We start from the raw sequence: 26,320 nt of genomic DNA, 5'->3' as shown, positions 1-26,320 counted from the left end.
GATCGAGGCTAATTCAGAGGCTGAGTGCTAGCATTGTGGGGTTTTTTTGAAAAAAAAAATTAAAAAGATCAGTTAGCTGAGTTTCTTCCCGTTACATGGATATAACACATTCATAGTTTTATTCAATATTAAGATTCCTTAGACGTTGTTTCCTGCAAATGACGCGTTTATCCGCCCGGTACCGGGGGGAAGGCGTGAAACAGGTATCGTGATAATTCCATATTATGATCCAAGCCTAACACTACGTATGCTTTATGTGCGACTGAGCTTCCTTCTAGCTTGTTTATGTTTTGGAGGACTTTAATTAGACCTCGTGGGATCACATTTCCCTGCAAGCATGTGAAGCACATGAATTCAGATCAGCTCTTACACAGGCCCAGGGCAGTTTTTGGGTGGGTCCATTCTTCCGCCATTGGTCACAAACTCCAACACTTCCTGGTTACTGCGACTTGGATACGGCATGTAGCCCAATGAGAAGATCTCCCACAGCAGAACCCCGAAGGACCTGCAGGTAAAAAGAGGACACATCAATCACAGGGAGGGGGAGAGAGAGAGGGGGGGGGAGAGAGAGAGAGGGGGGGGGGGGGGGGCTCTCAGGACAAGCAAGTCATAAATTAAAAGCATCTTCAGAGCTGTAAAGGATGAGCGCAGAGGACAAGACTGAGATAGAGACAAGATGGAGAATTTAAAACCCCAACATATGGCACAGGATCAGAGATGTTGAAGGACAGAGGAAGGTGAAACAGGAAGTATGTGAGATATAGGAGTGAGAGCTATGAGAGAGAAGTGTGAGGGACTCACCACGTGTCTGTTTTAGACGTGAAGATGCCCTCCATGAAGGCTTCAGGCGGCATCCACTTGACTGGCAGCATGGCCCGCCCCCCCTTCCTGTAATAGCTGGCCCTACACACACACACACACACACACACACACACACACACACACCACACACACACACACACACACACACACACACACACACACACACACACACACACACACACACACACACACACACACACACACACACACACACACGCTTCCATCACTTTAGAGAACATTACGCTGACTGACATTTATTTCCTGGAGACTTAAGACTCATTTTCACAAGCTCAGCGCCAGTCAACCTGAACTTTATTCGTTCCTGTGAGAACTCATACTTCCGTATATTCTTTTTCAGTCCTGAATTTGCCTCGAGTCAACATTGTGTTACTTTCGTGGCATAACTGTGCCACTGCAGTCCAAAGTGGATTCATCAAATTAGCAAACAGGCTATTTTATTCAATTTAGTTTCTCTAATTTGTTGAAAGGCAAATTGTGTATGGTAATTGTGTATTCAAAGTTAACTAGTTAGGCTCACACACTTGAAATGTTACTTTCTAAAAGAAATGTAGCAATGCGAGCTAACCCTAAATTCAAGTTAAATATAAATATTCACCCTAAAATGTCATTATTTATGTTGCGGTGGCTTACACGTCCCCAAAAGGGAAGCAGATTATGCCACAATATGCAAACAGATTGATGTGAGTACAACACACACACTTTGAATGGATACATAATGTATGACTAACCATGTGGCTAATAACAGTTATATTGTGTTTTGTTTGCCCACTAATAATTCAAAAGGGAACATTTATCAAATGAACACCAGCATCTGTCGTGTAGCATCGTCACCATGGCAACACCACTGCCCTCAAAAGCAGAGGGTAAAGAAAAACCAAAAAAAACATCTTGCAATTAATTCCCCGTTTGTCAGCGTCTGTATCGCCCTCTGATGCGATCGCGCTGCCAGCTTCCTCACATGTGGGTGAGAGACCCTCTAAGAACTCTTATCTCTCACAGAGTGGGGGGGGGGGGGTTTATTCGCCGGGCCGAGCCCCGTCTGAGTCTTTTTTAATGCTGTTTTGCAAGCAGGGTTGTCGGAGAAATGATCAGATGTGTGCTGTATCTGATTGTTGGTGCTGATGGAGGTCACTGCCCCCCCCCCCCCCCCCCCCCCCCCCCCCCCCCCCCCCCCCCCCCCCCCCTGCTCCAGGCCCACAGCATTCACTGCTCCCCATCCATCAGCAGGAGAAATGGACACACATCAAGATGCCAGTTAAGTGGAGTTTTTCTGGGCAAAGCATGGTTTGACATTGTTTGCTGTTGCAGAGGAGTAAATCTGTTTTGCCTGTGTGATGTCATTCAATAGGACTGTAATAGCCAAGGTTGTTTTTATGTGTGGGGGCTCTGTGCTGAGGGATGTCATTTACATCTTACAATATTACAATATACACACCTTTTCAAAAATCCATCGTTGTGCCATTTTCAATTTCCAAATTCTAACAATTTTGCTAAAGAAAAGTAAACATCATTTTAAACGATTATAACCAAAAAGATGTCGCCAGTTCACGTCCCGATCGGACCAACAAATACGGAGTGTGGACTGGAGAGGAGCCAGTTCTCCTCCTGGGCCACTGCCGAAGTGCCCTTGAGCAAGGCCCCGAACCCCCAACTGCTCACTGGCGCCGGCTAGACTGGCTGCCTCCGCTCTGACCTCTCAACTGCATGTGCATGTGTAACGGTGTGTGTACTTGTATATGTATGTATTGTAAAAAGTGTGTACTGTGTGTACCTGTATAAAACGTGTGTATGACAGAGTGGAAACTGATAAAGGTCCATCTTCTTCTTCTGATTAATATCAAGAACTACTATCAGCGCCCTGTACACCGGGATAGAACTCCGTAGCAGCCTTTAGATTATGACTCTTTATTCATTATGCTATCAAACTGTTCTTTTGATGGGTGATGCTCAGAGGTTTTACATCCGTCACTCTATATACATTTGTGTCTCTGATAGTGGAGGTTGAGTCCCATCCCTCTCCTTTACCTTTTGTAGCAAGTCATGTGTTTAGGGTACATGTTACAGCCCCTGCCTCGTCTCCTCCACTCTGCAGTATGAGCTCTTGTGTTTATTGGATGTGCTGTCTCCTAGGTGCAATTGGCTTCCCCCCTAAGGTGATGTGTCGCCCCGTTCTCTCTCGACTGGCGAGTCGGGGATCCTGATTGGTTTGGTTCCTGGCTCTGCCCTCCAATCACAGGGCAGACCTGGAGACAGACCCTTCAAATACTGAAACAGCTGGACATTACGGGCTCTGGCCCTTTACTTTAACATGATGGGTGATACATTTCGACTTATAAATCAGCAAAAAGTATTTATTATTACGTTTACTATACTGTCTTTTTTTATGTGTGTCAACAACGTAGACAATTACTTTGACATTTCGACACACTACACTACTTATACTGGACTTCACTACTTTTTACATGCTATTTTCGACACACTATAGTATGTCTTTTCTCAATACAATATTTACAAAATATACTTTTCCTCGTTTCAGAGACATTTTAACATTTAGACACTATACTACGATTTCCTTTTGATATTTTTAGACAAAACTTAACTATGACTTTTTACATTATATTTTTGAGATACTATACTTAAGACTTTATTCTTAATATGTCGTCATACTTTTAATTTTTTTAAACATACTGCACTAAGCAATTCTCATGTTGTTCTTTACATACCATATGTTTTTTTAATTGATTTCTTCTGCATACTTTACAATGACTTCTTTATGACATTTTGACATATTTTACTATTATTTATTTTTTTAATAACATACATTACTATCACTTCTTAGACTTAGTATACTCTTTTTTACAATATTTTCCCCACAATATATATTATTATAATTGAACCCCTGACAATAGTCTACAGTGAGGTTGATGTGTGGAAGGTTTCCAGTTCCAATCCCTAAAGGTAAAAGAGTGGCAGTAACAGTCTCTCTGAACCTTCAGGAAATAGACTGTAGAGGACCTGAAGCAGGACCTGAAGCAGGACCTGAAGCAGGACCTGAAGCAGGACCAGAAGCAGGACCAGAAGCAGGACCTGAAGCAGGACCTGAAGCAGGACCTGAAGCAGGACCTGAAGCAGGACCTGAAGCAGGACCTGAAGCAGGACCTGCTGGGGCAGCACATGGCTAACAGAAAACACTGTAATCGCAGCGTGTAGCTCCAAGGTGTGAATATGAGGCAGGATGAGAAAAGACGATTGTGTTCAGTTGGCATTCCCTTGACAAATAAAAGCTGGAGAAAAGAAAGAATGCAGGACATATCAAAAACAGGGTAACAAAACCAGCTTGGGTAAAATATAGGACAACAAAAAAAGCAAATGTGGTTTGGCAGCTGAAGCTCTTCAGATATGGCAGCCAAAGGATGCATGACCCATCACAATTATTCTTCGCAGTAGTTTAGGTGGATCTCAAACTGATTTCAAGCTGTTCTCTTGCTCCCCATGGGCAAAACATTTCTCAACTACTGTTAAAAACTAGGGCTATGCATGCTTCAAAAGTAATCCGTCAAATTGAATCCAAGAATAAGTAGCAACTCCCACCAGGAATCTCAAACAGATGTAGCTATGCCTCGTCTTCTTAAGGCCAGAGAATACAGGAAACTGGTCACATTTCAGAGATTGGTCTTTTTTGATTTGATAACATACTCCAAAATATACTTTGAAGTTTCCTATTTTATTAGTCTTTTTGTGTCTGTACAAAGTACTTTGCATTACAAAAGTAGTATGTAATGAACTGGGGAGGTTTTGCTGTGACATCTATTAGTTCAGTGTTTTGGTCCTATTAGGATTCACACTGGCTGTCTCTCTTCACTGCAACAGTGACTCAAGTCGTTATCGTTTAAAGACAAACAAAGCTTCATCTTGCTCAAACTATCTTTTTGCTGTGATATTTAAACCAGGTCTAAAGGTATTGAAACTGCAATGGTATGGACCCAGGGCAAATACCAGGAGCCAGCCCTGATCATTTGAGTTGAACTCGTAGCTCCATCTGCGTGTGGGGGGAGCAGTGAGTTGAGATGAATACAGATGATATGCTGTCAGAAAGTCAGGCTGAAAGGGACATTTTTATTTAGCAAACTATTGGCACAAGAAGTTAGCCTTGAAGAAAATTGCACTTAATCAATGAAGAAGGGAAAGCAATCACTAGTTGAGTTTGTTTGCTTGACAGATTAGCTAAGAACCACAGGGCAGTCCCACTTATCCCCGCAACATATGGCTGAGAATAACACGATCGATGCACTGAGGGGAAGCAGTTCCCTCCTGCATTTTTAGGCCTGCAATTACAGCATTGAATCCTAACAACATCTCCCTATGTGTGCCCTACTTACGCCTATTCCTCTCATTTCCCTGTCTATCCTTATCAAGAAATTAGTCAGAGAGGCGGTGTGTCCTCGGAAGATGTGATTGGATCAAACAGCTGTGGCAGTGATCCTGCTTGTGTTGTTATGAAAAGGCTTCACTGATAAAGACTCCAACAATCTCCAATCCTTTTTCTTTCAATATATATACAGCTGTGACCTCTGGAAGTAAAGCATATCTTCAAAAAGAAGATTTAAACACATGGAAATGTTGTACATTGCTATTCAGTACATTATCCTCCGCATTTGAACATGCTGGAATATTAAAAAAAGATTGAGGGATGGTACATGTACAGCATAAGACTGATAATCCCCCTATCAGTGAGATCAACCTTTTTCCTTAGCATGGAGTTTATGGACATATTTATTACTGCTGCTAACAGCACCAGCACAGACTGAACGCTGAGCCGCAGATTAAGGAAGGCTTCAACACAGTCCCAGGAAATCTATAGCACAAATGGAGGTGTTTTATATGTGTGTGATTTTGTGTGAAAGCAATTCAGTGTGCAGAGAGGAAGATAGGGGAGGACGACACAATGTGGGGCCTGATGCTTGTGTCTGTTCACGTGAATGTTCTGTGTGTGTGTCAGCCTAAAGTCATGCTACACACCATTGTTCCTATGAGAATATCGTCAGTTCAGAAAGAATGCCTTTGATTTCTGGAAGCACAGAGGATTTTCCTTCATGTTTACCTAAGGATGATTAGTGACTGGCAGCTTTTGTTTACCCAGCTTTTTGTTTACCAGAGCAACACCGGTGTGGAAGCCTGTGTGTGAGGGAATTTGTGTGTGGGAGAGTGGGTAGGGGGGATCCGTGGTATAGCATGGGCTCTACTCCCAGAATACACCCAGCTGACATTCAGCCTCGTCACGGTGCCTCACGGTGACTCACATGTCCCTCGTCACGTAGCAGGAGGGCCACATCATGAAACGGGAAGAATAACACACCAGCGGCACAACACAACTGTCCCTCCCTCTCAAAAATAATAACACTGATAATAAAACAAGTCCCGGCGCCACAGCTCCAGGCTGCAAGATAAAAAAGGAAATCACACGGAGGCACCTGAAAACCTGACATCAGCAATTAAATCAAGCAACCTAATGCGGCCCCTCCGGGAGGATTGTGCAGCTCTTCTGGAGAAGGACTTTGTTCTTGTGTGACTCCATGACTGGAAAGTGCTGTGTTGATGCAGCTTAGTGCCGTGGCATATTTCCCCTGCTCTAATTTCTTACCAGATGAAAGACTTGGGAGATTTCCCTGCTGGATTGTGCATTCATTTGAACGCTGTCACGTGAAATTGTAGAATTGGTTTGAGCTAAGAATGATGAGAAGCCACAGGGGCTCCAGATGCGCTGATGTAGATTCAAAGAAGGCATCAGTGTGATAGAGAAGCAAATGTTCCCAGTTGCATTTAAAAGTCTTCGTGATAAATGCCATGACCTTTACAATCATATACGAGGAGAAAACCTTTAAGTACAGAGCTGGTCATTTAAAGCAATATGAATGTGAAGTAAAAAATAACTTAAAAACTGAACACAGAGTTCTCAAGCTTATCGTGGTAGTCAGTTCCTTTATACCAACTGATACTAAAGGGAATAACGAGGGCCAATATCCAACAGTCAGTGATCCGGGTATTCAGTAGACATTCGGAATAAAAAGGATTTGATTCTTACACTTGATCTCTAAATACAAACGTCATCCTTTCGTCCAGCCTGGTGATTACTCCACGGAACTGGTAAAGATGAATGCTCACACATTAGTTTTTTTAAAAGTGTTTTTCTCTGTCTTATTTCTGTTTGATGTGAGTTTACTTAGTTTAAACCCCATTATGACTCATCTGAACCCGGTGCTGATTTGGAGAAAGCCGTGTAAGTCTCGCATGCTGTCTAATATCAGTTGGAATGAATTGTACCTGTAAATGTCTCGAGCCATCCCAAAATCTCCAATCTTGGCGACCCGGCCCGATCCTTTGCAGGTCAGTAGGCAATTACGAGCTGCAATGTCTCTGAAAAAGGAGAAAAACACATAAATGCGGTCATGTACTTACTGCTGGTTCAACAATATTGGTCATTTTCATAGATGCACAGGCACTTTAAGTCTGAATGACATTTTGTTAATATATTTAGAAGGCACTGTATACAAGAGTTAAACAAACTGAACATTCACACAGCTTTGCTCAGGCCTCCTCCCTTCACTAGTTTCATATGTGTTTGCATCTATAAGAGAGCTCCACGTATGAAACTCCTACAGACGCTCCCTGTGGGATCTCACATTCAGTGTAAGTACGAAGTTGCCCAGGGCAAGCGAGTAAAGTCAAGTGTATGGTTTCCTACTGTTCCTTTATAGCTCTGCCCACATGGTGCATCCACAGACAAGATTGAAATGTTCCGTTGCAGGGAGAGTGGGTTGGAAGAGAAAAAACTCATATTTGCACTCTACTAGTTTGAGGACATACAGTAGCTCATGTCTGGGGAAGACAACATTGAGCCCACACGCTGCGTTGGGCTCCCAAGGCGACACATCTTAAGAAGTCATGTTGTGAGCACACTGCTCCTCATCACAGTAAAGACAGTAGTGCACTCGGGACGATGCATACCCTGAATCTCACATCAACATAACATCATGTGACACTGCTCAATGTAGATCATGGGACAGGGCAGGAGCAAGACGTACAAAGAATAGCAGTGATAAAATCAGTTTGTGTGATTTGATGTTTATCCTCCAATCTCTGATGAAACTCCGATGTGAAATGAGGCTGAAGTAATAGTTCAGATTGATTTAAACCGAGGGCTTTTTAAGGCAGGGCACTACTCTATGCATGGCTGCCCCACTTCAATGCGCCAGAAGTGTCTGGAACAATTCAACTTATTATAATATAATACAACTTCAAGTATGAGAATAGATCATTTGGCATGAAACAAAAACAATGTCTAGGGCATCCAGTGGCTTCTCAGTTTTAGTGAAATGTGGACTCAAGCTGTTAAATGAATGTCTGAGAGATAAATGAGATATCAAACCAGCTGCAGATAATTTACTAAATTGCGGTATCGTGCCACAACATTCCCTATTCATAAAAAGGAGTGAATGAATCCATCCATTTAGAGGCGTCTCCAAAAACATAGCATCAGCTCACACACATGAACTCTTTATGTAGTTCATCTCCTCTCATGAGGTGCTGTGTATAAACCCAAGCAGTTCTTGTTTAATGGCCCTCGAGAATTCATGCAAATGAGTTTTGCTTGTAGGCAGGGACAGCCTTGAATGCAGCAGAAGCTGTCACAGTGTGTCGCTGAGGGCTTAGGGGAAGGACACAGAGCACATGCAGCACAGTGATGGGAGAGCAGGCTGTTATTAAAACAATGTTAACCGGCTTCAAACTGTAGACCTTATTTACATCACACTAACTGCAGCTTCAAGACCCCTTTCACTGCAGCACTTACCGTCTCTGTTATTAGTCTATTTTAAACAGCTGAAGTTGAACTACTTGACTCTCCTCGAGTCAGTGATTCTTTTCAGGCGACTACAGTTTCTAATGTCAGTACCTGTGTTATTGTAAAATAACGTTATAAAAATGTAACATTATTCGATCCACTAGCCAAAAAGAGCACAGATAAAAACGGATGTCAACATTAAAGGTTGCTGGTTTGCCGGGGGAAGGTAAAAGGTCATGTCTAGCTGGTGAAACTAATGGCGCGTTTCCACTACAGCCCGCAGCCCGGTTTAAGAGGGCTGTGACGTCAGCGGCCCGTCTTTGGTTGCGTTTCCACTTGGCCTAGTACCGGCCGGCGGGTCCTAATTCACAGTTTTTCTGGCCTCATAAAATCGTGGGTCTAGGGCCAGAGGCAACGAGGCTGAGTCGGGCTGAGTATGCTAAACTAGAGAGAGCGTCGCTGGCAAGGGGGCAACAACTACAACAAGATGGACATATTTGACCGTGATTTAATTGTAATACACGTTTCAAAATGATGCCGAAGTAACAACATACTGATACCGGTTAGTAAAAACCATGAATTAATGCTTTGACAAGTCTGCAGACAGACGGCAGGGGAAAAACCTTTTAAAATGCTTGTTTTCTAAATGGAGATTGGCTAAGCTAACGCAGTATATGCTCCAACCGTCCACACTCACAACAACGGCCTATACAGACATAAATAAAGCAGCGACTGTATTCACCATGACACAGGCAGTCTGTGGTTTGTACTTGTTTATCTTTTGTCTAGTTTCTGAACATATATGAGGAGCTGTGAGCTCTGAGTGCTAACAGCTAACGGCTGTGTTGTTTTTCTGGGGTCCTCTGAAGATCACGTCACGGCTCCGCCTACACTGCGTTACTATAGATACTGCCCCAGTTCCTAAACTGTAATGGAAATGCGCCATAAAGTGAGCCAGTCCTAACGAGGCCCAGCCATACCGAGCGGGGCCGAGCGAGGCCGTGTAGTGGAAACGCGGCATAAGAACACCCGAACCAGCTTCGGCAAAATGGCACATGCACAGTTCCTATGTGGCACTCAGGAACAAATATTGGCATGTAGGACAACGTTTAGAAGACCTAGCTAGCATTGCTGTTATCCTGGAACAGGAGTCTAGAGGATATGGGAAAATAATAAATAAATACATTTGTGTAGGGGCTCGTAGATTGGCCAATCCCACACTCATATGCTCTATATTCCATGTAGTACCCTGGAATACCAGCACCCAGAGTAAGTAGTTCTCAGACAGCATTAAAGCTGTGATTTGACCTGTTGCAGCTCATCATCCACACCCTTAAGAAAAGCTGCATTCTCCTCCACCCTACCGTATCCACCTGCCCTTTACTCAACCCCGAGTAAACACACACCCATAAAAATGAAATTAGTCTCAAGGACAGTATAAGGATGGATTTTAATACAAGTTTGAAGGCAGGAAAGAGGGATGGATTGATGGGCCTTACTGTGCCAAGTTGGGGCAGACAAGGTCTCGTATGTCATTGGCCAATCCCTGGGAAGCCGCACAGAAACATGAGCTTTAAGCGTCCAGATGTGATTGTGGGAGCCATTTTGACCACTGGCCTATTTGACATGTACTAGACTTTCCTCACAGACATCCACGGAGGAGAAGGATTCAAGAAATGCATTTAAAAGTGATTTAGTCACATCCTCCGGTTCACCAACCACTATGAATGTGGATATAGAATGAGACTTGTTCCTTTGATTCGGACCGTAAAAAGGCCAGCCGGCTACCCCATCTGGCTGCTCGGATGCTAAACCCATCACCTGTCCATTGTGCGATCATACGAGAGGCCAAGGCAGCAGGGTCCATATGTCACGCCTGGGCGGATGCAGACCACTCATAATCCTGAGCAAAGGCAGCGTGTGAATGTGGGCAAGTCTGTGCTATTTGAGTTTGAATATTTCTCTTTGCAAATTAGCATTCCATATGTATATGCATACCCATATGTGCTGTCTACTGTTTGTTTTTCTCTGTGCATAGCTACTCTGTTTAGGTGGGCAGCAGAATCCTTACATCATCTACTGTGTCTGTTTATATATTCATATGCAGAGTAGTTCTGTGTACCTGTGTATAAACTGGTTCTCCTCCAGATACTGGCAGCCCTTTGCGATGTCTCGGGCCACATTCAGAAGATCCACCATGGACAAGCTGGACGGATGCTCCTGATCAGACAGAGGAATACCCAGAATGCAATATTAGTCAATGTATCAGAGGCAGATTTGGGCCTCATTCAGCAAGCGATATACAAACAAAATTCTGTTATTTACTCTCATTTCTGTGATTAGACTTGATTTTTGTAGAAATACTATTGTTCAATGTATCCCAGTTAAGACTTTAAAACCCCTTGGAGGATAATAGTTTCTTTTCAGCTTCTGAATGGGTTACATACGGCTCTCAGATGCTTTATGATTTTCTTGAAACACCATTACTGATGCTAGGAGAAATCCCAGTTTAATTTGTTCATGTTTGTATAATGGTGTCTTTAAATCTCTACTGCTGAAATTCTTCTTACAGCCTTTTTTGGTGGCATCGCTTTAATTCTTGTGCCAGAGTTTTTGCACACGGCACAATGCCCACCCTTTCACAGTCTAAAGGGGTGTTACCTAATAATAAACAATGAGCTATACCCCTTATATTTATGATCAAAGGGGAGTCACCATACACCTGGGTGAGAGCAGATTTGGATGGATAAGAATGTTTGGAGTTGACTTCAACTATTTATCTCTCCTAACACTAAATTAAGAGAAAATATTAGAGAAATCTTAGAGAATGTTGCTGCATGAGGCCCAGAGATGTTGTTAATAAAACATCTAACAGAACATGGATCACATTTTGTCAAATTCTGGGGCTCAGTGACGAGAACATTTGTAGCTAAAGGTGGTTAAACCAATACAAGTATCCATTCAATACAGGTCTGTCTCACCAGCCGGGGTCTGGTCTCCCTCAGGAAGGACTTGAGGTCTCCCCCGGTCATCAGCTCCAGCAGGATGAACCTGGGCATGGTCTGCAGACTGACGCCCACACAGCGCACGATGTTCTGGTGGCTGAACTTACTGCAGGGCGGAAACACAGCAGGGGAAACAATGTGTATCAGAAATGTGCTGTGTCTGCACTGTTTGAGAAACAGAACTGTTTTCATTGTCTGGGTGCTTCACCTGATGATTAGAGCCTCCATGAGGAAGTCCAACTCATCCTGCTCAGAGCAAACCTCAGGCAGGGTCTGTTGGAAATACAAAAAACATCTCAGTGCAAAGAATGAAGAACAGAGGAGAGAAGTGGTGTAAATAAATGTCAAGGTTTTGAGAATAACTCCAACTATAAGCATTAAGTGGACATTTTGATTTGATTTTTTACATGGAAAAAATAAATAAAGACATCATCCTGTTGTTTTTTCTCTTCATGCCTGATCTTAACATTCTTTTGTGTCAGTTTGATAAAGAGCAGAATTGTGTTTGTAGAGCCTGATGCATTTCTTAATAAGGCAGTGAAACAGAAGTGGCAGTTTTCGTGCTGTAAAGCCTAAAACTGCAAAACAGCAATCCAATCCAATCCACTTTATTTCTATAGCACATTTAAAAACAACAGAGTTGAACAAAGTGCTGCACATCAACAACTGTATAAAAACATAGCATACATACATGAAAAACAGACAGGACATGAAACAAATGTAAAACACGAGACAATGAAACCAGACCAGAAGCCACAGACTGAGAAACTCTCCTACATCACGTAAAAACAATAGAAAACACTCGTAAGATAAAAACCCACATTTAAAAGCACAAGTGTCATACCTGGTCTGTAAATGCAAGGGAAAAGAAGTGGGTTTTGAAAGGAGATTTAAAAACAGGCAGAGTTGGAGCGAGTCTAACCTAGAGGGGCGATTCGTTCCATCATTTTGGAGCTGCAACAGCAAAGGCTCTGTCTCCTCGCTGCTTTAACTTTGATTTTGGGACTACCAGAAGGAGTCTGTCAGCAGACCTCAGTGACCGTGTGGGTGTGTACGGTTTTAAAAGATCTGCCAGGTACGGTGGGGCTAAACCGTTTAGGGCTTTGTATGCAAACAGTAACATTTTAAACTGTATTCTAAAATTGACTGGTAGCCAATGTAAAGAGGCGAGTACAGGAGCAAGACACAATACAACTCATAATCTCATATCCTGATAAAAAGCTATTCTTAGTTGCATGATGTCTGATGCATTGTAAAAGGCTGTAAACATCAACATCAAAGTCTGACCTTTGGAAGACAGAAACAAATCTTTAGAGTTCCTTAGACCGTAAACTCACCTTGACTGCCACTTGCAGAGGACTGGGTTCACCTGGGATCCCCACTGCCAGCCCTTCATACACTTCACCGAAGGCTCCGTGACCCAGACCCCTGGAGAGACACAAACACATTCATTATTTACAACTCCATTCATATTTTAGAAGTGAAGCTGAGACTTTAATACAAGTCTCCGATTGGAGACATTAGAAGCAACCAGCAGTAGGAAATGTCCTAAAGGGGCCCCCTTATGCTCATTCTCAGGTCCATATATGTATTTAGTACCTCTACTGTCACATGTCTCCATGCCTTCATTTTCAGAAAGCTCGTTACTTTTCTCATACTGCCTGTGCTGCAGCACCTCTTTTCACCCAGAGCCCAGTCTGCTCTGATTGGTTAGCTGGCTGGCTCTGTTGTGATTGGTCAACCGCTGAGAGATGTCTCGCCCCTTAGCCTATCATGTACAATGTGTTGGAGAGCTAACCAATAGAAGTAACTAAGTGTTATGTAGTGATGTCTCTGAAGGAACACAGGGATTTTAACCTTTGTAGAACCATGCAAAAAACCCAACACTACAGAAAAGGGAAAACCCAAAAGCATAATAACATGTCCAAACTATGATCACTGTAGCACTAGGACATGGAAAAAACTCTTGGCAGTTTTCTCAACTAGGTCACAAGCATTTCAGCCCCAAACTCTCCGTGACATCCTGCCGCAGATTCAGACTTTATGTCAAATAATCATTTCGATTTTGTATCTTTTGCAGCCATTTCATTTGACTTAAATAATGTCAATGCTGAAACAAAGAAGAAGAATGGGTCCCAAAGAAAAGGAATGAATCATAAGGATTAGGAACCAGCATGATAAACTGTTGAACGATAAGCACATGAAAGATTAAACATTTAAAAGAGCCATGCGAAAAATCTTTTCCCTAGACACTTGGATCCCTGCAGCAGACCCGTACACTAAGCTGCCACTTCTCACACCATGCTGTATTTACGAGTCCAGCCTATTTAAATAGTTTGTACAATGACAGTGAGCTGCACGTCTGTTCAGATACTGTTATGCTTCAGTCAGGTCCCACTTCCCCACAGAGGACAGGTGTATTCAGCTCATACAAGACAAGCAACAAGAAGGCGTGATTTTAATCTCTGCTCTCGTACCTGGTGAGGGAGATATTTCTCCGCGGCACTTCCTTCAGGTCGGTGACCGATGCCGTCTTTCCGGCGAAGCAGTAGTTGGGGTTGTAGTCGGTCATGATGGTGGAGGCCCGCAGCTTGCTGAGCTTACAGTCTGGACTCTGCAGCTCCAGCTGGATGGACTGCAGCTCCGTATGTTTACGCCTGTACACTGGTGAGAGGAAAATTCAATCGTTTCATCCCACTGTTGGGAAATCCTCAATTTATAAAAGCAAACAAAACCTTGAACACATCTTTTTTGTGGAAATGATTGCTGGCAGCTAAAGCAAACAAAGTGGAAAGCTTACCAGTTGTTATTTCTCTCAAGACCTTTTGTTTGTTCCACAGCAATTTTTATGAAAATAATTCCTTGGTGAGATATTGATTCCTCTCTATGTGATGCCAGATTCGTCTTTCATAATGTTTCAGATTCTAACCCTTAATGTTTAAACGTGTCTTGAGGATGTGTTCATATTACAACGTAAGCATAAAACCAAGTAGAGCTGCAAAGAGTAATCCATTAGTTGTCAACTGTTACATTAATTGCAGACTATTTCATAATATACTCATTAGTTGTAAAGTAAACATTATTATTTCCAGCTTCTAAATGTGAATACTTTGTGGTTTCTTTACTTCTCTCGGGAAAAAAATTGAATATTGTGAGTTTTGCAGCTCATAGAACATCCCACTGTGTGGAAACTCTTTTCTCCTTTACGCACGCACGCACGCACGCACGCACGCACGCACGCACGCACGCACGCACACACACGAGTTCTAGAAGCAGCCTCGACCTGAGCTGGGAACCCATTAGTCCCAGGGAGAATAGTTTATGTGTGTATGCTTATGTGTGTGTGGGGAGTTATTTATTTACCAAGTGCTTTCTAATGTACGAGTGCTGTCAGCCGCTGGCTAAGCAGCCATCCATCATTAGCACGTTCCATTCATCACAGAGGTAGACCCACTCCTCCACAGACCCCCGCTGCCTCTACTGACAGAGCAGGCGTGTAGGTGGGAGTCTGGCTGTGTGCAAGAGCAGGAGCGTGTGTGTGTGTGTGTGTGTGTGTGTGTGTGTGTGTGTGTGTGTGTGTGTGTGTGTGTGTGTGTGTGTGTGTGTGTGTGTGTGTGTGTGTGTGTGTGTGTGTGTGTGTGTGTGTGTGTGTGTGTGTGTGTGTGTGTGTGTGTGTGTGTGTGTGTGTGTGTGTGTGTGTGTGTGTGTGTGTGTGTGTGTGTGTGTGTGTGTGTGTGTGTGTGTGTGTGTGTGTGTGTGTGTGTGTGTGTGTGGAGGAGGAGATGATGGCTCAATGAGTGCACATGTCTGGCTGTAATAGCCTGAAAGCAGGTGAGCAGGAGGATGTCTGCGGCTGTCCGAGAGGTTCACTTCCCTGTTCTGACAACAAGCTGCTCGGGGCGATGAGAGGGACTGGAGTGTGTGTTTGTGAGACAGTTTTTTATATTCAATCAGAAGCAGAAAAAAGAAATACCAACGTAACGGAACCTCTTAAGCGTTACCCAGCACAGTGGGGCTCTTCAGAATCATTAAGGACTACTTTAACCCCCATGTTTACTTTGTTGGCTGTCATGAGAAAAACCTCATTTTGATAAAATGGCTTTAAGAATATGCAGAGTGAAACCCCATGCATTTTTTAAAACACACTACAGGAGATTAGGGTAAACATTTGAGGTAATGGATATCACCATTAAACATCCCCAGTTGATTCATTACATGAAATCATTTATATTTTTATATAACAATTTATTTTAAATGTAACGTTTAACTGTAAAATGAGAAATGATCGTATGCTAACTTTAGATGAAATAAGCAGAACTTTACTGATGAATGAATGAAAATAAACACTTAAATGTGTATTTTGAATGATTTTTTGAAAGAAGGCATGTTTTTGAAGCAACATATCACAAACTCTGCCGTCTCACCATGAATCATGGAATTTCAAATCCTCTGACATCGTATCCGCAGACTAACACCAGAATATTTCTTGACACTTAACAGTCTAAATGTGTTTCCCCTGTCCTCCCTCACTTACTGATCATGACCCCGGAGACGGCCAGCAGCAGGGCGGCGATGAGGGCCGAGGTGCCCACAGACAGCCCCAGCGCCAGGTGGGATAGAGACGGCTGGGGGGGGGGGCGGGTAACCTCTGTTAGACAAGGGGAGACAACAGCATTCCACACTTGTTATCGTCCCCAGAGGAGTATTAACATTCTCTCCGCCACTCTGATCCCACACTTAATCAATGATGTGAAAGCGATGACACAACAGAGCTTAGGAGCAGCGACGGCCGGCGCATGTCAATTCCCCTCCCATGGGCACGGGGGAGATCTCATTTCACTCGTCTGAACGAAGAACACATCTTCACGCCCACAGACGCCATATTGAGATAGCGACCTTTTATGACCTAGCATCATAAGAGTTATCTACTGCTTGTCATTTTGGAGAACAGATTTGCAAACCATGGGGCAAGGAAACACTCTAGGTCATTAAGATACCATTACAAATTATAAAGTGACATTCTGCCATATTAATTTATTTCAGATATACATTCATATGCTCATGATTCAAGAGATTACAAAGAATAATTGGAGAGGGGTTTCTATGTCCAGAGGGGTTTGCCTGCATTGCTTTGTTGCAGTTTAACAAAAGACACGGCACAAGGTTGAGATGGGGAAAATATGCAGTCGCATGAATTTAGGGTCAGTATTATCTATACAAATGTTGCATAATCCGTTATTCAATCACGTTTCATTGAATAATGTACGTACAAAACATGAATATCCACATCCTGAGTATTTCAGCCTAATTCCCTCAACATTAAAAAGCTTTAATCTGAATGTATCGCAGAGATCTATCACAGAGCAAGACTAAAGCAGCTAATACTTCTAAAGGTATATCATCTCCATTAGGGTTAGCTTATCCTACAGATTGATCATTATTATGAATGATTAAGGCATTCATACAAAACCTTTCCTTAGATAAAGATTCAATTAAGTACAGAGCCTCCCAGGCCTAATTACTCCTGCAGATTAACTCATGTATCCACCGAGTCACAGTCTATTACAGGTACAATTACATCAGTCCTTTCTGCATTCGGATTCATTTCACATGCTGAGGAGGAGAGGGAGAGATGAGCAGCAGTCTGACCTGTAGCGTTGATGCAGGAGACCCCGTCCCGGGCCAGGATCAGACCCTCGTCGCAGTAGCACACGATGCTGCCGTAGGTGTCGTGGCATTCGTCGCTTTCACAGTGGCTGCAGTTCTGCACGGGACTGATGATCACCTCCCCATCCCCCTCCATAGCTTCACACACACAGGGTGAAAAGCAGATGTTTCCACATGAACAGGGTTTGATAAGACATCTCTAGGATAGAAGAGAAAATATTCAATAATACTGCCATGGTATTTCAAGGTTCTTTATTTTGTCATACGAACATAGCTACAGAGTAGTTATGTTGATGAAAATCTTAGGTCACAGGCTTCTCCAACAGTGCAACACAATAACACAGATAAACAGAAACATATAGTGCAAGTAAATATTATTATTTTTTTATTAGAGAACATATGAGGAGGGCTTTTTCTAAGTTTTATTTTCACCACCATCATCTCCCAGCTAACCAGTAGCCAGTTGAATAACAGATAGAGTAGATACAAGTATCAATAATGGCACTTGAAGAGCGCTGACCTCCACCTAGGCTTTACGGTGCGTTTACATGCTACTCGGAAGGTCCCTTATTCCGGGGTGGGAAGTTGTTATTTATGTTGAAACCAAATAGACGCTATAAAGAAGATGTATATATTTTATAGCTGAGACTCTAAGCTATACAATATATACATATTTTAAGCCTTAGGGCATTTCCACCAAACATTTCTAACCAAGCTGCAACCTGAGGCCTGTACTACGAAGCCGGATTTTCGCTTAGCGGGCTAACTTCAGGGAAAACTCGGGCTTTCCGGTCCTACGACGCTGGTTCTCTTTTTAGCGGGCTAGATCTCCATGGTAACTTATGCTGAGCGGCTAACCTGCTCGGGAGGAGGTTAGGTTGCAGGCTAAGAGATCAAATCAGTGAAAGCACCACCTGCTGACCAATCAGAGCTCAGTGTGCGGAGTTTAAAGCTATCAAGTCATATTACAGGATAGAGGAAATACAGAAAAACTGCCGTTGCAGGAAAGACGGCCGGCAAAAATCAACTGACTGTGTGAACGTGAACATTAATAGAATATCCCCTCCCATCTTCAGAGCAATCTGACTATTATAACATTAGCGTTAAGAAAGCTTACTTAAATATCTGCCACAACACAAGTAACCGGATCAGAGTAACATTAAGTACAGTCCGCGGCACTGTGAGTGCAGACGTCGATGTGTCCCATTATCATTCATATCATATCACATCATAATGTATCATATATGTCCTTATCTGAGTCAGCTTCTTGAGCCGTATCTGGCCGTGCAACACTCACAGTGTCACATACTGTATGCAGAAGTATTATTTTAAGCAACACATTAAGTTGACGAAACACTCGAGTCAAATGTAATTAAAGTCAGATCCACTCGTGTCTTAGACGGGGCAGTGATATCATAAACCTGTTAATGTACGCATTCAAACGCTTTTTCTTTTACCAGCTGTATTCACCTTGCAGGTGCAGCTATGTGGCTTTTATCCTGGATAAAGTGTTTAAGTCATGGATGTTTAAAGTTTAACTTCTTCATATTTGACTAATATTAAAGTTCACTTTTCATTCAGGAAGTATGACGCTGTGCTGTCAGTACGCTTGTCCATGTTTGAGATTGGTCGAATGCTCCAAATACCACCCCTTTCATGTGAACGCGCACCTAACAAGGACACGGCTGGCTTAAGCGATCCACTTGATAACCAGCGTCGTAGTACAGCTTAGCGAGAGCGCGTATGTTTTGGATTGGGCCAACCGGCTAACTCCAACATATCCAGGTTAGGTTGAACCAGCTTCGTAGTACAGGCCTCTGGTCTGAAGAGTGAGGCCACAATGCCAAACTCACATTCTCTCTAACAGTCAGCAGGGGGCCACTCAAGTGGTTGCAAAAAGAAGTGAGATTCTATGGAAGGCTATGAAAACATTTCTGACTTTATTTAATACCTTAAGTAACATTTCCTAATAATTGAATGGTCTCGATTACTAGTTTCAAGTATCTTTGTATGAAAAGCAGGCCAGCAGATAACACCAAGCCGAAAACATGAGATCCTTCACTGAGGTAATACAAATTGAAAAGAATCTAAATAGAGGTGTTGTTGGCAAGTGAATGGTAATAATGGATAATGATTTAGCTCATTAAACAGTGTTGTGTTACTGCTGTGGCCTGGTGGAGTATTTTGACCAAAGCCTACCACCTGTAAACTAAAACAGGGTTAAAAGTGAGATTACATAAGGCATCAGCTTTCCTATTCAGCTTCACTGTGCTTTCATCCCCAGTGTGATTTCATTTGGTGAATAGCGCTACTGATCCAGTCCAAGCTATCAGAGCTGAATGGAGCCAGGGTGCCTCCGTGCTGTGTGGAGGATTGAGAGCGCGCACATTTCCATTCCACTCTTTTCTTACCGTAAACTAAATGAATTGACTGATTGTAACTGAAGTTGTGTTAATCTGTGAAACGATCTGCGGCTGTGGGTTCTGAGGCTGGAACCAAACCTGCAGACTCTCCGCCCTCCACTGCACAACGCTTTTAAAGCTATAAGGAGTTTTAGGAACCTGTTTACAGCCATTACTGCATCAAAAGAACCAATTCTCTTCATTTTAGACAACATAGCAAGCTTGGACATATCATCTAACATAAAGTGGTTTCTGGTCTGTGGAAGCTGGTACGGCTTAGTAAGGCAAATGCACTCATCTGCAGAAATCTCTTTTCTCTCATTCCGTTGTCAGCTTTATAAGTACAAATACATAAATCTGACATATAAACCGTTGAAGGGTTTCGATGGAGGAATGCAGATTGTGTTTCTCTCTAGATCTTTAATATACTCCCTAAGTGTAAGATGACGATCATTTCTCGACTTCATTTTTCACGTTTCTTAATGATATCATTGTAACAGTGAAACAGTTTCTCTTCTATCAAAGCAAGACAGTTATACCTGTACAGATACATAATTGTTCTTCCCTTAAACGCAGTCTCTCAATCAACTAAAGAAGGACTTGCGTCAATGCACTCTTCTGTGTTAGGAGTCATGCAATCCGGTTGCCTCTGTCAACATTAACGCTGTGATCTTTTATCCTCTTTGAAGTTCTTTCAGTGCACACAGCAGGGTTGTCCGGCAGCACCTACTGTTTTTATTTGAGCTTAAGAACCTGCCTGTGCACTTCAAGCTGAGGAGAAAATGGCTGCCGTCACCAGGAAGTGTCCAGGGTGTGAAGCAAAAATAATTGCAGACTCTTCACACCCTGGACACTTCCTGTTAGCTCTTCTGCCCTCCGGTAGACGCTACAGGTCAATTAAATCAAGGACAAACCGACTGAAAAACAGTTTCTACCCCAGAGCCATACGAGAACTGAACACCGTCAAACGCTGCACTAGCACACACACAGTAATCATTTGCAACTGCACTACTTTTTAATAGTTTTATTAATTTATTTAATTTAATAGAATTCTATTCTATTTGTGATCACATCTTCAAACCACGGATGCCCTTAAACATGACCTTTACACAGAGGATATTCTTTTACGTGATACAATTACAGATAATACCTGACATCTCTCCCTGTGTGTTACAATAATGACTTTAGCCTTCTGGTAATTCACTGGTTATAAATCATGTCTTTTTCTGCGCACACTCACATTTCTATAACAGGAAGTGGACGTTTTCCTTTTGCAGGAATATAAAAACTTTAACCATTACAAATATAAACAGAAGTATAGACTATAGGAGAGTTTACAAATGTTATGAAGAAAGATCTACAACTGATATCAGAGTGGGTCATAAATAATAAGTTAGTACTTAAAGGTGGGGTATGTCATTTTGGAGAAACCAGCTCAAGTGCGCTAGAATTTGAAAATACACAACCGGAAAAAATCTGCCTCTTCCTTCAGACTTCCTTACAGAGCCCCTCCTCCAACACACACGAACGCGCACATGACCAATGAGGGCACGAGATAACTTTGTGCCTCGATGGAAGGCTGACAGGCAGGTAGGCCATCCAGTTATTTTAGCCGGGCCGGCTAAAATGATTGGTCGTGCTTTTTACAGCGCCACGGCTTCCACAGATTTATGTATTTATTGTCAAAGCATTTAATATATTCATTGCTATCGGGATGTTAAGAGCATTCCATGGAATATAACAAAAAGTGTTTCTGAAATAAATGACATACCCCACCTTTAATGCTGGAAAAACTAAATCTTTATTAAATCATCAGTTCAAAGGTGAACCAAAATTGCAACTACATTTAAACCATATTCAAATTGAACAGGTCAAGGAGACACAATTGCTAGGTATAACCCTGGATCATAAATGATCTTGGTCTAAACAAATTGATAATGTTGTATGTAAAATGGGAAGGGGTGTGTCACTTGTAAAAATAATTGTAAAATATTTGCCAATAGATGTCAGTAGACAAGTTCTGGATGCTTTGGTTCTGTCGCAGCTTGATTATTGTTTGGTTATATGGTCTAGTGCTGCAGAAAAAGATTTCAACAAACTACAAGTAGCACAAAATAAGGCAGCACGATGTGCACTGCAGTGCTCCTACAGAACCAGAGTCACTGAAATGGTTAAGTGTCAGACAGAGGTCTTTTGTTAAATGTTGTCAGAAATATTACAGTGACTCACTCACCACATATATTATCACAAAGGTTTATAGCGCAGTATGCTCAACATAACTATCAAACACGACATACAATAGAAGGAAGGTTTGTATTACCCAAATCTAAATCAAATATGGGACAGAAAACAGTCACACTGTACAGAGTCAGCTGGAACTCTTTACCGGTCCATATCATTCAGGAACATTCTCAAGTACATTTCAAAAGGTTGCTAAAAAATTATTGAAGTATTATAAAGTGAATTTGAACTGTGCCTGTGGCTATGTATGCATATATTATTATGTACACTTATTTGTATTTACTTTTGTTCGGCCTTAGGGTGGCGATAATTGGATGACCATTTCAGTTTTCACTTCAGACAGCACTGTAAATGACATGAAATGATGAGCTGTTTTGTTTTGTTTTAATTTGGTTGTATATATGTTTATGTATGTTTTGTGTGTGTGAGGACCCCAGGAAGAATAGCCAATGCTCATGCTAGTGCTAATGGGGATCCTAATAAAGACATACAAAAAGACATAAATAGATTCTGGCTATATTCCCAATGTTAATCTTTATTATCTGTCATAAAAGTTGTTCTTTTCTTGTCATGAGTCTACCAAATGGGGACATTAAAGGTATCCAGGAGGTGTTGCTGGAAGAAAAACACAGATTGAACTACAGTTGTATCTTAAAGGGGGTGTATTATGATCATTTAGTGATGGTACGTTTTCTTGGTCAGAAAACCTGTGATCAACAACCAACAATGTAACCTTGTTACATCACAAGCTGGCTCATTAGAACATACCGCCCCACATATGAGTCTCTTTAACAGGGCTGAACACAGCTGTATTCAGCAGGTATGAGAACGATGATGCATCTTTAACATAAAACACCAACATAATATGGAATACTATGTCCCCTTTAGTTTAAGATTAGATCTTCTTATTCATTTTTTAGGTTAAATAGCTAAAACAGGAAATAGATTTTCTTTCTTTAAATGACACCAGAAACAAGAGAAACTAGAACATGTCAGCATGTTAACGGGCCAAATGCTGTGAAGTTTAAAAGCCAGTATGCCACTTCTACAGAGCTGGTATTCACTCCTAAGTCTTGTTCCACCGGAGGAAATAAAGTGAGTGTAATGACCAAATGAGGATTATGGCAGTTGAGAGGTGCACTGCCTCACCAGACAGCATCAGCCTATTCAAGCTCAATGGGAGAGATATGAGTGCGTACTTCGCTACAGCCCTAATGGAAGACAATTTAAAAAAAGGCACTTCAGTTTTCCATTTCTCTTTTTTTCCTATTTTCTTACATAGCTGAGGCAAAAGGTTATTTCAAAATGATGTATGAAGGGTCATCATTTGTGCTGATATTTTCTGTCAAACTGTGTTTCTAGTGCTGTATCCTGGGGGAAACAGTCATTTGAGGCTGTGACCAGTAACATGGGTTTAATATGGGTGTAATAATGGAGTAATGGGGGCATATTAATGTTGTTATATGAGTTTGATACAGTTTAACCCTTAGATGCACGAGTGACTGGACCCTACACTCTTCCATAAGTGGGTCAAAAAGGACCCGTATTAGAATAATATGTGCTTTTATGCCATTTTTGTCATTTTGGAAAGGAAAAATCACTTGTATAATATTTAGTATTATATTTTGGTTCACATTAGAAATATTTTATATTACATTTTTCACTATTTAGAATTTTAGAATTTTTTTTTTACATTTTGAAAAAAAAAAAGAATTCCATAGAAGATGCATGCGGGTCATTTTTGACCCACTTATGGAAGCTTGGGGTAGTACTACAAAAACTACAATTTCTTAAAATGTATACAATTTAAATTTAAAATTTGAATGGCATGATATCCAAAACATGTTTTTTGAGGAATAGCTGGAATATGAAATGATAAAAAAATGTAATTACAAAGATACTCTAAGAAAACCACCTCACCGGGTCAAAAAACACCCACTTATGCATCTAAGGGTTAATTTAGGTGTAATGTAGAAAGTAGAAATCTATTTATTTTCCAAATATATATACATATATATAAATGTGATTGGTCATTTAAGAGTTAATATGTCAACAGCAAAGACAGCTTTTCTCAAAGTACAAACACATAGACCCTCAAACCTCAAAAAGCACAACGTTATCAAATACTGAATATAAATGACTAGTGTGTCACATTACCTTTCAGCGGGTAGAGGAAGGGCTCTCCTTCTGGGCCGAGGAAGGAGGTGCCATCGTCACCATCGTGTTTGGGGTTGTTATCCAGCGAGGTGTTACCACCTAGAATCATGGAGAGCACAGTGACACAACTTCAGTGCCATTTCATAAATAACATGCTTTTTTATATTCTGTGCTTTTGCAATCTGAAAATATGTCAGTTTTCCCATTATGTAGATTTTCTCTATTGTCTCTATCCATTATTGCTTGGTAGGGATTTTTATCATGGACATCAACAACATTTTGACCGTATCTATTCCCGTTTTTTTACATTTTGTTGTCTCAAATAAAAAAATACATACAAATTACAAGGTGGCTGATACAGAAATAAAATCATAGTTTGTTTATCCGAATTGTGTGCACACTTTTCCAGAACATTAATATTTGGTGGCATTTACTAAATATATGTGAGTGTTCTGCAGCTAGTACGCCACATTCTCATGGTAGATTATGTTTAGATATTAACCTAGTGTGTGATAAACCCCAGTGTAATCTAACGTTTACAGGTATTTGCATTTTGCTTATTATTTGCATTACTTCTGTGTTAAGTTTTTGTTTTTGTATATTTTCATGCCTTGTGCTGTGTAATTCCCAGCACTGGACATTATAGAAAAACCTTGCAGATCTCTTGCACTAACCTCTGTATCCTCCGGCAGCGCCCCCGGACATACACCCCCCGCCGCCGCCCCCGAAGCCACCGCGAGTCTGCCAGAACTTTTGACAGGCCTGCCCTCCCTGGCCCCCCAGCACCAGAGGTCTGCCCCCCTGACTGACAGGAGCAGTGTCGTTCCAGCCTCCGCCTCCACCTGTCACCAAACACAACAACCCTGTCACATGATGTGGAGTAACACGCTGTGGAGCAAGGACTCCACTCAGATATGCACAGCAACTCTGCAATGATCTGCACACTGGAGCGCTGTGTGAGGACGCAAATGTCAGGATCATCAGAGGGAGAGTGGGGCGGGTCATGCCTTCGCCCTCATTCTGAATAGTAATAAGCCATGCACTTTTTTTGCATCGCAAGTAGAGTGTTTTTTTTGTTGGAACAATGGGCCTTCAGCGAAATGGGCGTTTGTGATTTTGTTAACGGACTGTCTGACAAATGGGCTTTCGGTTCAGTCTGTAATTTATTTTGTATTCTCTGGGTTACAGGAACAATGGCATGGCATCAGCCAGATTGTGGGCGAGTTTCTATTCCAGCTGGTGGGAAACCGGAAGAAAACAAAAACCTGAGGGGGAAGAACAAAACATTTCAAATTGGAGAGATGACAAGTTTAAAAGAGCCGTATTATGGTTAATTTGAGGTTTTATATTTGGATTTTGTGCATCTTTTGTGACATGTCTAAATGCTTTAATGTTCAAAAAGCTCTTTATTTTTCTCATACTGCCTGTGCTGCAGCACCTCTTTTCACCCTCTGTCTGAAACCAGAGCCCAGTCTGCTCTGATTGGTTAGCTGGCCGGCTCTGTTGTATAGGGTCAGATCAGTCTCAAAATGAATAAATGCACACAGAAGGATTCACAAATGTAATTTGGGATTTATATATAAATGTCTGCATCCACACAAATATTTTTCAATACACACACTAAAACGTATCACGTAAACATTTATTTATTTTGAGACTGACCTGAACCCTCTGCACTGTTGTGATTGGTCAACCACTAAGAGATCACGTACAATGTGTTAGCCAATGTGCTAGTCAATAGAAGCATTAGTAGTCATTATGTTACAAAAGTAAGCAAAGGAGTCCAATGGAGGCGTTTCAGGCAGGGGGGGGGGGGGGGGGGGGGGCGGGGAGTTAGGGGGAGAGAAACTCCCTCTGGAGGGAACTTTGGGATTTTAGCCTTTGCAGACCATTTACATGCACACAAACCTATTTAACACACTACATGAAGCATGATAGGGCCCCTTTAGGGGATCTTGGTCTGTAAATGTTGACGTCAAAAATGTCATCAGACAAAATCAAAGAGTGGCAAGAGACTGGCTGTATGACCAAATTACAAGCAGAGCAGCAGAGTAAGTGAGAGCACTTTTGACCAGGACTATCTGGACAATGTGTGGAACTGATTCTTTGTCCAGAGTTCACACAAGACTAATTGAAAAATTCTTTTCGAAAAGGAAGAAAGAGAG

The 26,320-nt window shown here is 41.9% G+C and overlaps 1 protein-coding gene across 1 annotated transcript in view; it reads right to left on the bottom strand.

Moving 5' to 3' along the window:
• The window catches only part of alk (ALK receptor tyrosine kinase), a 69,996-nt gene that overhangs the window by 3,044 nt on the left and 40,632 nt on the right, over window positions 1–26,320 (bottom strand). The window contains exons 11-22 of the mRNA XM_034135337.1: window positions 24,830–24,997; window positions 24,156–24,254; window positions 17,338–17,493; window positions 16,223–16,336; window positions 14,166–14,352; window positions 13,026–13,116; window positions 11,897–11,961; window positions 11,665–11,794; window positions 10,806–10,903; window positions 7,165–7,257; window positions 802–903; window positions 371–505 (exon numbers count right to left, since the gene is read on the bottom strand). Coding sequence (XP_033991228.1) covers window positions 371–505; window positions 802–903; window positions 7,165–7,257; window positions 10,806–10,903; window positions 11,665–11,794; window positions 11,897–11,961; window positions 13,026–13,116; window positions 14,166–14,352; window positions 16,223–16,336; window positions 17,338–17,493; window positions 24,156–24,254; window positions 24,830–24,997 — 1,438 coding nt within the window. The remainder of the gene's footprint in view (window positions 1–370; window positions 506–801; window positions 904–7,164; window positions 7,258–10,805; window positions 10,904–11,664; window positions 11,795–11,896; window positions 11,962–13,025; window positions 13,117–14,165; window positions 14,353–16,222; window positions 16,337–17,337; window positions 17,494–24,155; window positions 24,255–24,829; window positions 24,998–26,320) is intronic.

This window comes from Trematomus bernacchii, unplaced genomic scaffold (assembly GCF_902827165.1).
Source record: "Trematomus bernacchii unplaced genomic scaffold, fTreBer1.1, whole genome shotgun sequence".
NCBI lineage: Eukaryota > Metazoa > Chordata > Actinopteri > Perciformes > Nototheniidae > Trematomus > Trematomus bernacchii.
Note: the sequence above shows the minus strand (reverse complement) of the source record. Positions and strands in the feature narration are given on the sequence as shown.